This window comes from Dipodomys merriami, unplaced genomic scaffold (genome assembly GCF_024711535.1).
Source record: "Dipodomys merriami isolate MVZ:Mamm:240054 unplaced genomic scaffold, mDipMer1.0.p SCAF_41, whole genome shotgun sequence".
Lineage (NCBI taxonomy): Eukaryota > Metazoa > Chordata > Mammalia > Rodentia > Heteromyidae > Dipodomys > Dipodomys merriami.
Genome location: NW_027205715.1, coordinates 12644932 through 12662915, shown reverse-complemented (window position 1 = coordinate 12662915; position 17984 = coordinate 12644932). Strand labels below are relative to the sequence as shown.

At 38.5% G+C, this 17984-nt stretch overlaps 1 protein-coding gene across 11 annotated transcripts in view; it reads right to left on the bottom strand.

Moving 5' to 3' along the window:
• LOC138807059 (nuclear factor of activated T-cells 5) overlaps positions 1 to 17984 on the bottom strand; it is a 95528-nt gene that overhangs the window by 21017 nt on the left and 56527 nt on the right. For all 11 annotated transcript variants that reach the window (XM_069992640.1, XM_069992641.1, XM_069992644.1 and 8 more), the window contains 4 exons: positions 16629 to 16801; positions 10634 to 10768; positions 10460 to 10512; positions 4456 to 4588 (listed from right to left, as the gene is read on the bottom strand). In XM_069992640.1, the coding sequence (XP_069848741.1) occupies positions 4456 to 4588; positions 10460 to 10512; positions 10634 to 10768; positions 16629 to 16801 (494 nt within the window). The remainder of the gene's footprint in view (positions 1 to 4455; positions 4589 to 10459; positions 10513 to 10633; positions 10769 to 16628; positions 16802 to 17984) is intronic.

The following is a 17984-nucleotide window of genomic DNA, read 5'->3' as shown; positions in this document are numbered from 1 at the left end:
AAAATGCTAATTTGAAAATATTAGTAAATGTTTAAGTTAAATCAAAACAACTGTGATGAACATACTAAATGGGTAATAGTATGAATATTTGGTAATAGGAAAATTAAAAAAAATAAAACTTTTACTAGCATTCCCTGACAGCTGATGGGATCTAGTCACATCAATTAAATCTTCTATGACAAGATTGAATTTAATAAGCCCAGTAAGAGAGATCATTTCTAAGCCAGCTGCCAGTGGCTCATGCCTGAAATCCTAGCTACTCAGGAGGCCGAGTCTCATAGTTTGAAGCCAGCCTAGGCAGGAAAGTACATGAGACTCTTTTTTTTTTTGGGTCCGGTCATGGGGCCTGGGCACTGTCCCTCAGCTCTTCAGCTCAAGGCTAGCGCTCTACCACCTGAGCCACAGCGCCACTTTCGGCTTTTTTTTCCTTTTTGCTTATGTGTTGCTGAGGAATCGAACCCAGGGCCTCACGCATGCAAGGCAAGTGCTCTACCACTGAGCCACCTTCCCAGCCCGTACATGAGACTCTTATCTCCCATTAACCTTGAGAAAACTGGAAACAGCACTGTGGCTAAAAGTGGTAGAGTGCTAACCTTGAGCAAAAGAGCTCAGGCACAGCACCAGGTCCTGAGTTTAAGCCCCACAACTGACACCCTCCCCATTTCCCCATCCCCACAAAAAAAAAAAAAAAAAAAAAGAGATCATTTCTAAATGATGAAGTTAAATAAACTGCAAATAAACTAAGTCTGGTCCAAATGTTACACACTGATTTTCCAATGCATTTTAATTAATTAAGTTGATGATTTTTTTGAGACAAGGGCTTGCTATGTTGTCCAGGCTAGCCTTAAACTCTTTATTCCAGTGCCATACTTCTGAGTGCTGGGAGTAATTGCAAAAATCAAAGATTTAAGAATAGAAACTAATACCTGGAAAAAATGATAATTTCTACTTTTTAATTATTACTAATTTGTGTTTATAGCAGCAAAAACTGGTATGAACATACCATTCCTATAAGAATCACCAATGTAGTGCCAAAATAATGTCTAACTTGCTTTCTATGTCTCAGACTCAAGTACAAAATTAAAGATACTTTAACATTTAAGCAAATGACCCAAGTACACAGAGCACACACATAAAATGCATAATCTAGTGCTGTATAGCTCCAGAAGGAACATTTACAATTGGTGCTGTGTGAAGCCAGGATATGCTCACTGAGTCCTTTTCCCCAATCCAATCTTTGGACCATGTTCTAAGTACACAGGAACCTTGAGTATTATTTTTTGATGGACTGAACGTATGGAAATATTACAATGAAATCCATTTTCCCTTCCTTTTTTTTGGTCGTGGGGCCTGAACTCTGGGCCTGGGCGCTGTCCCTCAGCTCTTCAGCTCAAGGCTAGCGCTCTACCACTTGAGCAACAGTGGCATTTCTGGCTTTTTTCTTTTTCCGCTTATGTGGTGCTGAGGAATAGAACCCAGGACCTCATGCATGCAAGGCAAGCGCTCTACCACTGAGCCACTTTCCCAGCCCCTTCCCTCCTTTTTTAGTACTGGTGAGAGCCTTGTGTTCTACCACTTGAGCTACATCTCCAGTCTGACATTTTGCTAATTAACTAGAGATGGAACTTGTGGACTTTTTTGTCCAGGCTGGCTTTAAATTGAAAGCCCAGGTCTTCTGAGTAGCTAGGATTACAAGAATGAATCAATAGTCAATAGTGCTTTATACAATGAAACTTTTTTTTGGTCAGTCCTGGGGCTTGAACTCAGGGCCTGGACACTATCCCTGAGCTCTTTCAATCAAGGCTAGTTTTCTATCAATTTGAGCCACAGCTTCACTTCCAGTGAGACCCATTTCATATTACAAATGTATGTTAACTCAGAAATTAAAAAAGTAGAAACAAATAATACTTGGTCTTTGAGTATAAACTAGTATTCTTTCTCCTATTTGGGGGGGGGGGAGTTGTAGGGCCTGAACTCAGCCTGGGTTGAGGAATCAAACCCAGGGCCTCATACATGCAGGGCAAGCACTCTACCACTGAGTCCTTCCCAGCCCCTCTCCTATGTTTTTTGAAGCCAGAATAATTCTAAATTTTAAACTTTGCCTTTTTGGTATTAAGTTTTTACTTGTGACCTTTTATTCTGTGACAAATAACCAGGGAATTTCATTCATGCTATAAACTGTCTTGTATCTTTGTAGCACACTAGTGAAAAATAACCAATGTTGCAAATTTCAATTATGACTAAAAAAAAGGAACAGACAAAATGAAAAAAAAAAAAGTAATTGTTAAGACTAGGTGTAACTCTGCTTTAGTTACTGTTTCTCTTTTTTTTCTTAGATCTTGAATTCAGGGACTTGCACTGGCTTTGTTTTCTTGAGACATGTTTCCAGACTAACTTTTGCTGGTTAATTAGAGAGGAAGTTTTGTATTCTTTTCTCCCTTCAGGTTTCAGCCTCTTGAAAAGATAAGATTACATACATGAGAAGTTGGTGCCTGATCTGTTTCCCTTTTTTTTTTGTCTGAATCTTACTATATAGCCCAGGTTGGCCCTGAAATCACAATCCTTCTGCCTTTGCCTCTTAACTGTTAGGATTACAGATATGTGCCACCAGCCTGCTTTTCCCTTTCATTTTACATTTTTGAGACAGGGACCAGGTTGGCCTAAAATTATTGGGCTCAAGTGATCCTCCTACCTTAGCTTCTTCAGTAAACGTAACAGAAACCAAGCCTAGACCAATGTGATATGCAAAGAGTTTCCATTTCTAAAACACTCTCCTACCTTTTGTCCTCTTCAGGCAACTAAATGAATGCAGGCAATAATTTGTAAGTCACTCTTTTTTTTTTTTTTTTGTCAGTTGTGGGGCTTGACCGCTGGGCCTGGGCACTGTCCCTGAGCTCTTCAGCTTAAGGTGTTGCCACCAGCACCCAGCTGTAAGTCACTCTTTAACTAGATATATTCTAAACTTTTAACACATCAATTGTTCCTGATATTTTTATTTCTAAAGCTTTTATTTTACCTAAATGTTAAAATTTTATTTAAAATATTCATTAGCAGTCTTTGACACTTTCATATTTTCAATTACCACACCAAATTTATCTCCTACGCCTCTCAAAATGCACCCCCAGGGCCAGGGCTGTAGTTCAGTGGTAGAATACCTGTTTGCATTCATGAGTCCCTGGGTTCAATAATCATCCCTCCCTCCCCCCACACACAAACATCAAGCTAAGCCAGGTGCTGGTGGTTCACGCCTGTAATCCTAATTACTCAGGAGGCTGAGATCTGAAGATCGAAGTCCAAAGCCAGGAAAGTCAGTGAGACTCTTATCTCCAATTAATCACCAGAAAACCAGAAGTGGCACTGTGACTCAAAATGGTAGAGTGCTAGTTTTGAGTGAAACTCAGGGCAGGTCAAGCTCCACAACTGACAAAAAAAAAAAGCTAAATCTAACGATTTCTCAAGTGACACTTTCAATTTTTAGCACATAAAAGAACTCAATGAGGGCTAGGAATGTGGTTTAGTGCATGCCTAGTATGCACAAAGCCCTATTCAATTCCTCAGTAACACATAAACAGAAAAAGCCAGAAGTGGCACTGTGGCTCAAGTGGTAGAGGACTAACTAGCCTTGAGCAAAAGAAGCTCAGAGACAGTGTCCAGACCCTGAGTTTGTCAAGCCCCAAGACTGGAAAAAAAAAGGAACTCAATGAAGAGTCATTATTTTTTTGAGGTACTGGAGTTTGAACTCAGGGCCTATTGCTTGCTTTATCACTTAAGCAACTTGGCCAGTATCTGTTTGCACTGGTAAATTTTACAGCAGGGTCTCAAGTTATGCCTTTAAGGCACATGCCATTATGCCCAGCCACTGTAGGTTCCCTTATATTTGGGATGATAAGTCCTCACCACTGCACTCTGCCATTGGTTAAATGGAGTCTTGAAATTTTTTGCCAGGCTGGCCTTGAGCTTCTGTACCCTTATCTCTGGCTCCCACGTAGCTAAAATTATAGGCCTGAGCCATCATACCCAGATGAACGATAATTTTTACTGAGAATTAACTTGTAAGATAGCTCTGAAGAGTTTGATCTCAGAGCTTTCCTCTTCTTTTCCTTTCCCTCTCTCCATACCCCCCCCCCCTTCCAAATAAGACTGGTTTATTAGGAAAATAAAAGTACAATTAAAGGGGTGAGGCTGGCAGTGCAGATAAAGATTGTGCAGTGCAGATAAAGATTGTGCCCTATCCTCTCTTGTATCATTAAAGTATGAGAGAAAATGATTCCATTAAAGTAAGAGCCAAAATGATATTATCTTTTAGGAAGTAATGCCCCCACAAAACAAATTAATATCAATTTTATCTTACTTAGTGAGCAATTTTTTGGTTTTGGCTGGCTAATCTTCAAATTGAAAACAAAATGTAGAAATTAATTATTCACATTAGTTGAGAAATTTCTCATTTTGACATACCTGGGTCTGGAGTGTAAGTGAATGGCTGAACATCATGAGATCTTCCAGCGTTGGTCACCACATATATTCCCACAGATACAGGTAAAGTTATATGTTGGTCATGATATGGGGGAACTTTCACAATAAGATGATTCTAAGAAATAAAAAAGGACAAAAGTCAGAAAATAAGTGGTATTTAAGTTTAAAGAATAACATGTAGTTCCTGTTGGTTGTAAATTTTTAAAAACTCTGATTAGAACAAAAAGAATGTATTTTTATTTTTTTATTATTTTGGGGGGGTGTTTATGTCTGAGACGAGGAGTCAAACTCTGTACCTCATGCTTTAACTCACTGGCTAGTGCTCTACCAACTGAACCACACCTCCAATATCTTTTGATTCTTTTTGTTTTTGTTGTTGGTTATGGGGCTAGAACTCTTGAGCCTACGTGCTGTCCCTTAGCTCTTCAGCTCAAGGCTAGCACTCTACCACTTAAGCCACAGAAGCACTTCCAGTTTTCTGGTGGTTAATTTGAGGTAAGAGTCTCGCGGACTTTTCTGCCCAGGCTGGCTTTGAACCTCGATCCTCAGATTTCAGCCTCCTGAGTAGCTAAGGATTATAGGCTTGAGCCACCAGCACTGAGCTATCTTTTGATTCTTTTTGAAACAAGTCTCACTATGTAGCCAGAGTACTGGGATTGTAGTCATACACCAAGCTCAGGTGGACAGGTTCCAGGTCTTCAGTCTTCTGATTTCTTTTTTTGTTGTTGTTGGTCATGGGGCTTGAACTCTGGGCCTGTGACTCTGTCCCTCAGCTCAAGGCTCAAGGCTAACCCTCTACCACTTGAACCACAAAGCCACTTCCAGTTTTCTAGTGGTTAATTAGAGATAAGAGTTTCATAGACTTTCCTCCCTGGGCTGGCTTTGAACTTGATTTTGGGGACCAGATGGCTCTGGCAGCAGTAGGGCAGAATGAGCTCTACCAGGTCTTTTTTTTTTTTTTTTTTTTTTTTGGACGTGGGGCTTGAACTCCAGGCCTGGGTGCTATCCCTGGGCTCTTCAGCTCAAGGCAAGCACTCTACCACTTGACCCACAGCACCGCTTCTGGTTTTCTGGTGGTTGATTGGAGATAAAGAGTTTCATGGACTTTCTTGCCTGGGCTGGCACTGAATGGAGATTCTCAGATCTTAGCCTCCTGAGTAGCTAGGATTATAGGTGTGAGTCGATGGCACCCAACCTAATCCTATGATTTTTTTTTTTTGGGGGGGTCCAGTCGTGGGGCCTGGACTCTGGGCCTGGGCTCTGTCCCTCAGCTCTTCAGCTCAAGGCTAGCGCTCTACCACTTGAGCCACAAAGCTACTTCTGGCTTTTTTCTTTTTGGCTTATGTGGTGCTGAGGAATCGAACCCAGGGCCTCATGCATGCAAGGCAAGTACTCTACTACTGAGCCACCTTCCCAGCCCCTCCTATGATTTTTTTTTAATTTTTTTTATTGTGAAAATACTGTACAGAGGGGTTACAATTACATGGGCAAGATAATGAGTACATTTCTTATCAAGCGTTGTAGCCTTTTCCTTTGTTTCCCCTTCCCATCCTTCACCCCCCCCATGATTTCTTTTAAAGTAAAAATTAAAATGTTTAACACCCTGTACCTTGTCAATGTCATCTTATTTCCACTGACTCCTCCAGCTTACTACAATCCAGCACACTGACCATTTCAACCCATTCCTTTAATAAGTAAACTCATGTTGTCTACAATTACAATATTCTTCCTTCTTGTAAAATGTTAAATTCCTTACCCATTCTTACATACCAATGTCATCTCCTTAGAGAAGCTTGCCTGGATTATCCTGGTTTTTTTTTCCCCACCAGTATTGGGGTTTAAACTCCTGGCTTGACACATGGTTGGCCTGGCAACACCTCCAGCAGACTTTTTACTGGTTAACTGGAGTTGGAATCTCTCAAGACTTTTTTGCTCAGGCTGGTCTAGATCCATGATCTTCTGGATCTCAGCTTCCTGAGTAGTTAGCATTATGGGCATGAGCTACTATCACCTCACTTCCATTGTATTTAAAGTAGTATCTCTCTTAACATGATTATGTAAGTATTTATTTCTGCAATGGAACTTATCTCTTGAACTTACTGATTTACTTTTTACTTTTTCAAGAGGGGGAGATACTCTCTCCAACCACAAGAATGTAAGCACCATGAAGAACTACGCTGTTTTAGTTTTCACTGTTTCCTCTGTTAATATATACCATATACAAATATACTTAAACATATTTGTTGGATGAAAGGGAAAACCTTTTTCCAGTACCAGAGAACAGAATAAATGAGTTTGTAGAAAGAATAAGTGAGTTTGAGGCAATCCTGGGCTACATAATGAGAATGTGCCTAAATAATAGTTAATTTCTGAGGAAAAAATATGCCACTAAGAGCAAAGAAGTTGCCATCTGTTCTGTACAGCTCAATGTGACAGTAGATCATAGTATATCTTACTACTTCTAAGCCACTTTAATTCTCACTTAAAGTCAATGAGTTCAGTTTTTTCAAACTCCAGGAAATCAAAAATTTTAGTGGTCAATGAATCTTTATTTTAAAAAATGGGGTGGAGCTCATAAATATTTCACAACACTTATTCAAGAAAACTACATTTCTCTGAAGATAAAGTCAAGTACATTTGACTTTTTCTCTTCTTCTCTAGTAAATTTGAGGAATACAAAGAATCCTAGGAAGCAAGGATTATATTTTATGTCTCTTTCTCTTTCTATTTTTTTTTAACCAATGATCTGACATACAGGTGGCCAAGGCTGACGATGAGTAACTGATAAAATTTCTTATTTAATCAGACTACAGCTGGTTGACTCAATTGAAAAGAAAAGAAAACAAATGAGACCAAATAAAGGTTTCAATATCTGAGCATTCAGTTTGTTTTTGGATCATCTTAATAGTCTTTGAAATAAATTCACATTATGAAAATAAGAGTTAATCAGGGTATGGTGGCTCATACCTGTAATCCTAGCTACTCAGGAGGCTGAGATCAGAGGATCACTGTTCAAAGTCAGCTAGCCCGGGAAGGAAAGGCCATGAGTCTCTTATCACCAATAAACCACTCAGAAAACCAGAAGTGGCACTGTGGCTCAACTGGTAGAGGTCTAGCCTTAAGCTGAAGAGTTAAGGGACAATGCCCAGGCCCAGAGGTTCAGCCCCCCCCCCCAAAAAAAAAAAAGAAAGAAAGAGAAAAAGAAAGAAAGAAAGAAAGAAAAAAAGAAAGAAAGAAAGAAAGAAAGAAAGAAAGAAAGAAAGAAAGAAAGAAAGAAAGAAAGAAAGAATTTAAAGCTCCTAAAATAACTAATATAATAATGCCTCCTAACTTAGCTACTGTCAAAACACAACAAAAGATACCCCTTTCATCCCATCTTTTTTGTGACAATGTTCGAGTTTGAAGTTTGCTCAAGGGCTGTCACTTTACCACTTGAGACACAATTCTACTTTCTTTTTTTCTTTTTTTTCCTGGTTAAGAGTCTTGGATTGGGGCTGGGAAGGTGGCTCAGGGGTAGAGCGCTTGCCTTGCATGCATGAGGCCCTGGGTTTGACTCCTCAGCCCCACATAAGCAAAAAGAAAAAAAGCCGGAAGTGGCACTATGGCTCAAGTGGTAGAGTGCTAGCCTTGAGCTGAAGAGCTGAGGGACAGCGCCCAGGCCCAGAGTTCAGGCCCCATGACTGGACCCCCCAAAAAAAAAAAAAAAAAGAAAAAAGAGTCTTGGATTTTCCTGCCTGGGCTGGCTTTGAGCCATAATCTTCAGATCTTAGTCTTCTAAGTAGATAGGATGATTACAGGTGTGAACCACCAGGAAGCATCTGGCCTACCCACACTTTTAAATCAGGTGGAAAAGTATATTATAAATGTGTGTGTGTATACAACTGTTACTAGGCGGATAGAATCTAGAAGCATACCTCACCATCAAAACGACAGCTGTAATTATACAACTTCTTAGAAATACTTTTGTATCTTGAATGCCCTCAATTTGTGGCCTATTCTTTAAACACTAAAACTCCTTCACTAAAGTAGTCTGCCCAGAGTCAAGGACACAGCTGAACAAAGAGCTTGTGAAGAATTCTTTCAATTATGTGGCAAACTACATTTGAAATTACTCCTTTAAGGAAAAAACATACAACAGTGGGACCCATCAGCTGCTTTGGACATTGATCAAAACAAAACAAACAACTCTATGGCAGCAATGGGAGGGAAGGAATGAGTGGGAAAGAAGCAACAGCTGACACTATGCAAAAACAAAGAAATGTACACATCACCTGATGTGAAGAAATAACTGTATTGTCATAAATTCATAAACTTTACAGACCACAATAGACAATTTGCACCATGAAAGTTAGAATGTGTTTGTGAATTTAATTAAGCATCACAATCCCACAATACTGTAAAATTTGTGAAATTATATAATTACTTAGTCACAATAAAGAAATTGAAAAAAAAGAAATTACTCTTTTGAACAGAACACATGAATAGGGCAACTTATATTAGGGATTAGCATTTAAAATTCAGATATGTCTTTTTTACTGATATACTATTCTACTTACTTCAGACAGTGCACTTAAGGAAACCTAACTTGAAATCTTTTAAAAGCCAAAGAAACTTATTTTAATATTAATGCTTCATACTACTTCAACAGAATTAGAAACTCTATAACTGATCTAAATTTAAAGTAAAATTTGGCCAGACACTAGTGGCTCTATATAACCTAGCTACTCAGGAGGCTGAGATCTGAAGATCACAGTTCAAAGCCAGCCTAGACAAGAAAGTCCATGAGATTCCTTTTTTTTGGGGGGGGGGAGTAGGGGGCACTTGTGGAGTTTTAACACAGGACTTGGGAGTTGTCCCTAAGTTATTTTGCTCAAGGCTAGTGCTCTACCACTTTTTCTTTTTTTTGTGACAGTACTTGAACTCAAGGCCTGGGTATGTCCCTGAGCTTTTTTTGCTCAAGACTATCACTTGAGCTGAGCCACAGCGCCACTTCTGGCTTGTTCTATGTGGTACTGAGGAACTGAGCCCAGGGCTTCATGCACACTAGGCAAGCACTCTACTGCTAAGCCACATTCCCAACCCATACTTTACCATTTTTGAGCCACAGCTCCACTTCCAGTTTTTGAGTGTTTAATTGGAGATAAGAGTCTCACAGGAACTTTTCTGCTTGGGCTGCCTACAAACCCTGATCTTCAGATCTCAGCTTCCTGAGCAGCTAGGATTATAGGCCCCACTGCCATATGTATTTTTATATACTACTCCTGCATATGCCTTCTAACTTGCTCATAAACTTGGCATTTTCTTCTGTTAGTCTCAATTTCTATGGGTCTGGTCTTATTTCCTTTACATACTAATTCTTTAATCATTATTCTTTTTTTTTTAATGGCTGTTTCTTCTTTTTATTTTGAAAATAACACTTACACATATGAAGATCCTATAAATATATAGAGCTAGTCACACATACCACTACTACCACAAATTTCTTTTCAACAGGGTCTTACCATGAAGCCCAGGCTGGGCCCAAACTTGATGTTCTACTGCCTTTGCCTCCAACTGTGGAATTAGAGGTATGGGCCACCATAGCTAACTCAATCAGATTCTTTAATATAAAGGAAGATACCTCTAAATGTAAGTAATTTTAGCAAACATAAAGCATGTGACCCATAAGTAAGTACTCTATAAATATTATTTTCCCTTTGATTTAACTACTTAGTAGATTAAGGATATCCAAATCCTCAAGAAAAAAAATATAAAAATTTCATTTATTACCAATGAAAGCCTTTGCTGATAGCCTTAACCTCCGAAAATAGAAAACTTGTCATGTGTGGCATCAGAAGAATAAGTTAAAGAAACTCAGAAAAGAAAGTTTAATGGAGTTATATCAATCCCATATATTGATGAAATAGAATCTACTGATTTGGGAAATTTTCAGAATAAAACTAAACTTATCAGAAAATAACCAAATTTTAAAAGGCTTAAATTATACCTGATGAAATAATTCCATGTCGATTTCAGCTTCTGATTTCCAAGAGTTTTCATCTGATTGAAATAAAAACAGTTACTGAATTTTTGAACCTCTTTTTTTTTTTTAACTCTGTAGCTATGACTATATAACAAGTGAAACATAGGGACATCTCTGTAGAATAATATGCCTACTTACCAGAAACATTTTCTTGGAAAATAACTTTGGTTCCTTTTAGAAAGTTCTTGCCAATTAAAAACACTTCTTCCTCTCCTTTCACTGAACAGCTATGCAAGCTTTTCTTTAAGATCTCTGGCACTCCAGCTGGCTGAGCTGTAGATACACATAAACATTCCATAATGTTATGTGTACTTCTTTCGAAAACCAACTTGTAATTACATCTCTAGTTTCATGACTTGTTTGTGTTGATCCTTAAGTTTTTTTTATTCTGAAGCTTAAATTTACTCTAACATATTAATTTCTAACAACTGTCATAAAGTTTTATGGGTATAGATAAATGCCTAATTTGAATGTTTTCACTTTAATTCATCTTAGTTTTCATTACGTGTATGGTAAAAGTTTATAAATATAAACATTTTCCATCTTAATACATACATACATACATATATATACACACACACACATATACACACATATATATACACACACACACACACATAATTTTTTTTTTTTTTTTGGTCGGTTGTGAGGCCTGAACTCTGGGGCTGGGCGTTGTCCCTCAGCTCTTCAGCTCAAGGATAGCGCTCTACCACTTGAGCAACAGTGCCACTTTTGGCTTTTTCTGCTTACATGGTGCTGAGGAGTTGAAGCTAGGGCCTCATGCATGCAAGGCAAGCACTCTACCACTGAGCTATCTTCCCAGCCCCTCCACCTTAATATTTTTAAAAATTAAATTGATTTAATAATATCATAATATTCAATAATACTCAATACATATCCCTATGTATTGATATTCATAATATTCAATACATATCCTTTGAGGGAAGGATGGACTTGGAAGGGAAAGGGGAGAATGATGAAAAGGGGTGATATGTAGACGCATTGTACTTCTAACTGACAAGCTGAATGGTAGCCCCTCTGTATAAAAAAAGATGGATTAAAGACAAGTTTCAGGCCTTTAAATATGAAACAAAAATTATTTTTTAAACAGCAAGAGGAAAAAAGCTGGGCGTTAATGGTTCATGACTAATCCTATCTACTCAGGAGACTGAGATTTGAGGATTACAGTTCAAAGCCAGCCCAGGTAGGAAAGTCCAAGTGACTTATTGCCAATTAACAACCAGAAAATCAGAAGTGATGCTGTCACCCAGAATGGCACCCAGGCCTCCAAGTTCAAGCCCCACACTGACAAAAATAAATAAAAAAAGCAAAAAGAATAAAGTTACTGACAAAAAAAAATGCGGTAATCTATGTGCTGGTTCAAACTGAAATTATTTATGAAATATGTGGTAAAACCATAACATTCTACTCCTGCTTTGGAGAAGGACTATCATACAACATTCAGTCAGCTAAAGGTGGACTAGTAGAGATGTGTCATACATAAAAGTCAAGTCGTTAAAAAAAAAAAAAAAAAAAAGAAGTCAAGTCGTTTTCGCTTTTGCAGACACATGCAAATCTTCCCAAGACTGAATTAGCAGTCCTATGGCTTTCTTTCTTTTCTATATTCCCAATAAGGGTACAACAAAATTTAATTGAGCTTCAAAACTTCATGAATTAATTTATTGGGTATTGGGAATGAACTCAGGGCCATGTGCTTTTTAGATCATCACACTGTAGTATCTCTAAAGGCAATGGGTGCTACTCAGATGATTTGTAAGTACCTAGACACAGAATCCAGAGACCCCCATCCCAAAGAGCACCTAAAAATATACAATCTATTTTGGAACAAATAAGTTATCTATCAAGTTGTTTTTTTGAACTAGGAAATTCTGGGATTAAATTCTTTTGCAATTACAAAGTCTAATACCCTTTAGCCTTGAGCAAAAGAGCTCAGGGACAGGTTCTAAGGTCTAGCTTAAGGAATGGGACAAAAAGCTGGGAAGGTGGCTCAGTGGTAGAGTGCATGTCTTGCATGCATAGATTACTCAGCACCACATAAGCAGAAAAAGCTGGAAGTGGCACTGTGGCTCAAGTGGTAAAGCGCTATCCTTGAGCTGAAGAGCTGAGGAAAAGCACCCAGTCCCTGAGTTCAGGCCCCAGGACCGGCAAAAAAAAAAAAAAAAAAGGATTAACTTTTTGGTTCTTCCTGTAAGCAGGGGAAGGTGATCCATGAAAATGTAAAAAACAAACAAAAGGACAAAGAATCCAATGGCCATTGTTAAGGCAACAATTCAAAACAGTTGTGGTTTTTTTTTTGAGGCCACAAAGCCCAGCATGAATCTTGGCATTAGGCCTCTTTTCCACTGTGTTTCTAGATGTTTCTAAATTCCTATTTGCTCTCTCCCTGTTACTTCTCTTTTGGGCCCACTTGCTTTCCAATGTCCCTCTCATCTCTACATTTCCTTCTTTTTCTTCTTTTCTCTCTCCTTCCCTCTCTCCCTCCCTTTCTTCCTTCTCTCCTTCCTTCCCTTCTTGTCCTGCAGCTTAAACTCAGTGCCCAGGCACTGTTCCTGAGCTTTTTTTTGTTTCAAGGCTAAGACTCTACCACTTGATCCATAGTTCCACTTGTAGCCTTATTTGGTAGTTAATTGGAGGTAAGAGTTCTCATGAAGTTTCCTTCCTGAGCTGGCTTTAAACCATTATCCTTAGATCTCAGTTTCCTAAGCTAGGATTACAAGAATGAGCCCCTGGTGCCAGGCTCTAATTCCAACCTTTCATACTAACAATATGAAGCAACAAAACCAGGACACATTTTATTTCCTAAAAGAATCATTTCTCTAAGTGTTGCAAATCTTCAGTCTATTCTTTTCTAGCTATTTAAAATTTCTTCCCTTTAAAAGAAGATACTGCCAATGCTTATCTAAGCTGTTTCTCTAACCAAATAGCAAGTGTGAAGTATACAATAAAAGAAATAAAAAAAACACATGTCCTACAATTCCCTAACAAATGGCACCCACAAAAGTAAATGGAAAGGACAACATTGGTAATCATGAAACTCCTTAATATATATTGAAATCAACTTTCTAAATTCATAAAATGTCTGAATTATACATTTTAAGTGTCTAGGTAAAGTATAGTTCTTTCAATAATAATTTCATATCATTGACTATAGTTCTAGCCACTCAAAGGCCAAGACTTAAATGAAATAAGTTGTACAAAACAGGGCTCAAATCTACAATTAAAGTGACCATGGTGGCAATATAGCACAGTAGATAAAAGCAGAGGCTTTGTGGGAATCCTGGACTTGCTGTTTACTAGTGATGTCATCTTGAGAAAGTTATTTGCATGTTGCAGTTTCATCCACTACAGAATTCAATCTATGGAAGGTGATGATGAAGGTTACATAATACTTTAAAGTGGCCAACAATATCTTAAGCATAGCAAAGAGTATAAAATACAGGTTTGTTATTTGTTGGTTGTGGGGCTTGAACTCAGGGCCTGGGCACTGTCCCTGAGCTCTTTTGTTCAAGTAGAGCACTCTACTACTTCAATCCACAGTGCCACTTATGGTTTTCTGGTGGTTAATAGAGATAAAGGGATAAAGGGCTGGCTTTCAACAATAATTCTTAGATCTCAGCCTCCTGAGGAGCTAGGAATATAGGCGTGGAGCCACTGGTGCCTGGTACACTTGCTTTTTAAAATCAGTATGGTTGCTAACCTAAAGTGTTTAAGTGTAATAATTTCTAATTAAATTAAAACAAAGAATGATGTTATTCATAAAAGATGAATATTTTACAAAACTAAAGACATTATAATAAACAACATAAAGCCCATAGCAATATAACAAGCATTTCAACTGAATTATTTTTTTGATCTTTTAAAATCACACATGTATTTTTTTTGTAGGTCATGGGGCTTGAACTCTGGGCTTGGGTGCTGTCCTTGCGCTCCTCAGCTCAACGCAAGCCTCTACCACTTGAACCACAGCGCCACTTCTGGTTTTCTAGTGGTTTATTGGAGATAAGAGTCTCACAGACTTTCCTGCCTGGGCTGGCTTTGAACCATGATCATCTGGCTCAGATCTCAGCCTTCTGAGTAGCTAGGATTACAGGTGTGAGCCACCGGCGCCCAGCCACACATATTATTGTTATTATTATTATTATTATTTTTTTTTTTTTTGTGGTCCGGTCGTGGGGCCTGAACTCTGAGCTTGGGCGCTGTCCCTCAGCTCTTCAGCTCAAGGCTAGCGCTCTACCACTTGAGCCACAGCGCCACTTCCGGCTTTTTTCTTTTTGCTTATGTGGTGCTGAGGAATCGAACTCAGGGCCTCAGGCATGCAAGGCAAGGGCTCTACCACTGAGCCACCTTCCCAGCCCCACACATATTATTTTTTTAAAAGCAATATGTAGTAATATATTTCCATAACCCTAGCATTTGGTAAGCAGACACTGAAACATGTCCAATTCATAGTGGTCCCAAACTGGAATGAGCTTTTCAAGTTCTGCTGGTGGCTCTAGCCTATAATCCTATCTACTCTGATCATGATTCAAAGCCGACTGGGAAGGGAAGTCTGTGAGACTAATCTCCAATTAACCACCAGAAAACTGGAAGTGGTGCTGTGGCTCCAAGTGGTTGAGAGCTAGCCAATGCAAAAATGTCCAGGCACAGCATCTAGGCCCTGGGTTCAATTCTCCTGTAAAACAAAACAAAAAAGCAAAACAAAACCAATGAAGAAACAAAGTAAAAACAAACTACATATATGTATACACACACACAAACACATATACAAAGAGAAGATTCTCCTATTTGTTACTTGTATAATCATCTAAACAATAACTATGATTAAGAACCCTGTAACAACATAATTGCATTTAAATGCAGAAACATCCATATAACATGTTCTTCAAGGTAAGTGATAAAAATTTCACTTCCCCGAAGTCATTATATTCAATATACATTACATAAAAATTGAACTATGTAAATGGAAGGTAGGGATGGAAAGGGAAAAAATGAGGGAGAATGATAGAATTGGTGACCCTGATCAAGATACATTGTACTCATAATCTAATTTATGGAATTGTAACCTCTTTGTACAACTATTTAATAAAAATGTTTTAAAAATTTTCATAAAAAAGAATTTCATTTTCCACTTTTCAACAGTATACTACAGTCCTGTAATTTGTAGTTAGAATTTCTGAAATGCTGTTAATTACAAAATCCTGCATACTTTACAAACCCAGGCCCTTATACATTGTAGGTAAAGGCTCTACCACTGGGCTAAATCCACAGCTCCAATTACTTTTAAAATAGATACATGAGGGCTGGGAGGGTGGCTCAGTGGTAGAGCACTTGCCTTGCATGCTCGAGGCCCTGGGTTCGATTCCTCAGCACCACATAAAAAAAAAGCCGGAAGTGGCGCTGTGGCTCAAGTGGTAGAGTGCTAGCCTTGAGCTGAAGAGCTGAGGGGCAGTGCCCAGGCCCAGAGTTCAGGCCCCACGACCAGACCCAAAAAAAAAAAAAAAAAAAAAAAAATAGATACATGATGAGAACATAAAACTACATGTACCTCTGACTTTTATCTCAACTACTAACCTAGAGTTGGCTTTGATAATATCAACATTTGTTTTTTTTTTTCCTTAAGAGACAGAGGCTTGCTGGGCACCAGTGGTTCACGCCTGTAATCCTAGCTACTCAGGAGCTTGAGATATGAGGATCACGGTTCAAAGCCAGACCAGGCAGGAAAGTCCGTGAGACTCTTATCTCCAATAAAACACTCAGAAAACTGGAAGTGGCACTGTGGCTCAAGTGGTAGAGCGTTAGCTTTGAGCTGAAGAGCTGAGGGACAGTGCCCAGGCCCAGAGTTCAAGCCCCACAACCAACCAAAAAGAAAAGAGAGACAAAGACTTGTTATGTGATACAGGCTGGCCTAAAACACATGGGCTTACGGGATTCTCTTGCATTAGCCTCTCGAATAGTTAGGACCTTAGGTAAGCCTAGCTCTTTAATATAGTTTTGGACTTTCAAATTTTACATGACCACAAGCTAGAGTCTATGAAACATCTAAAATTTAGAGACCGATAGAAAAATAAAAAACCTCTCTGTACATTTAATATTTCTATATGTTCTTACTTACTACACAAAATTGGAGAAGAAGGTGTTTGCAATGTCAAAGTGGAGCCATCTTTTCTTGTGATATTAACTCGAAAAACCAATCTGGCACGAGTGCTTTTTTTCTTGGAACCAGCAATTCCTATTCTGGCTTCAACATCAGCATTCCTCAACTTCAGTATCCCTACACAGTCCACCCTAACACAGAAAAAAATTATGAATTGACATGATTGTAAATGAAGCACGTTAGTAAATTAGATTATTTTAAAGAAAACTATGCTTATCTATTCATTTTTAAATATGCAATATAGTCATAAAATCTAAAGTCACAAAGTACAGAAGGGAAAATTTTAAACATTCATAGTTCCTAACCTAAATAAAAAATCACTATTTTAAAATCTGAATACAAGTAATGCCTTGTAAGACATTTTAAAAAATTTTTATTATTATTTTTTTTGTTGTTGGTCGTGGGGCCTGAACTCTGGGCCTGGGCTTTGTCCCTCAGCTCTTCAGCTCAAGGCTAGCATTCTACCACTTGAGCCATGGCGCCACTTCCGGCTTTTTCTGCTTATATTGTGCTGAGGAATTGAACCCAGGGCCTCATGCATGCAAGGCAAGCACTCTACTACTGAGCCACCTTCCCAGCCCCAAGACATTTATTTATTTATTTATTTATTTTTGCTTATGTGGTGCTGAGGAATCGAACTCAGGGCCTCAGGCATGCAAGGCAAGCACTCTACCACTGAGCCACCTTCCCAGCCCCGCCCAAGACATTTTAAAATAATTAATTTAACTTTGTTTTTGCAGCTTATACAGACATTAAAATAGAATAGGTTTACTTTTTTTGCCGGGGGGGGGGGGGGCACTGTATATGTGTAGTAATACTTGAGTTTGCACCAGGGCTTCTTGCTTGCTAAGAAGCACTCTACTGCTGAGATATGCTTCTAGCCCTTTTTTCCACTGGTTATTTTGAGCTAGGGTCTAAGATTTTGCTGTAGTCATCACATATTCTAACAATGATCTGTGACCCCAGTCTCTATTGCTTTTTTCCTTACAGGATCTTTCTACATACCCTCTGCTAACCTCAAATTTGCTATACACCTGGCTTTAGCATCCTAAGGGCTAGGATCATAGGCGTGTAACACCCTATCTGGCTTTTCTCTATTTTAATGACCAGTATTGTCTTCCTTTCCTCTTCTACTACATATACTGAATTTAATAAATCAAACTTTTACTTTCTATATTAATATTATAAATCTCAATAAGTTCAAAAATTTCCAAAAGCCAGCATTCTACCTGGTTTTCTTTTCTTTATCTTTCACCTTGGTAAATGGTAAGATTTAAATTTAACCCATTTACATTCTATAGTAATCACTTTGTA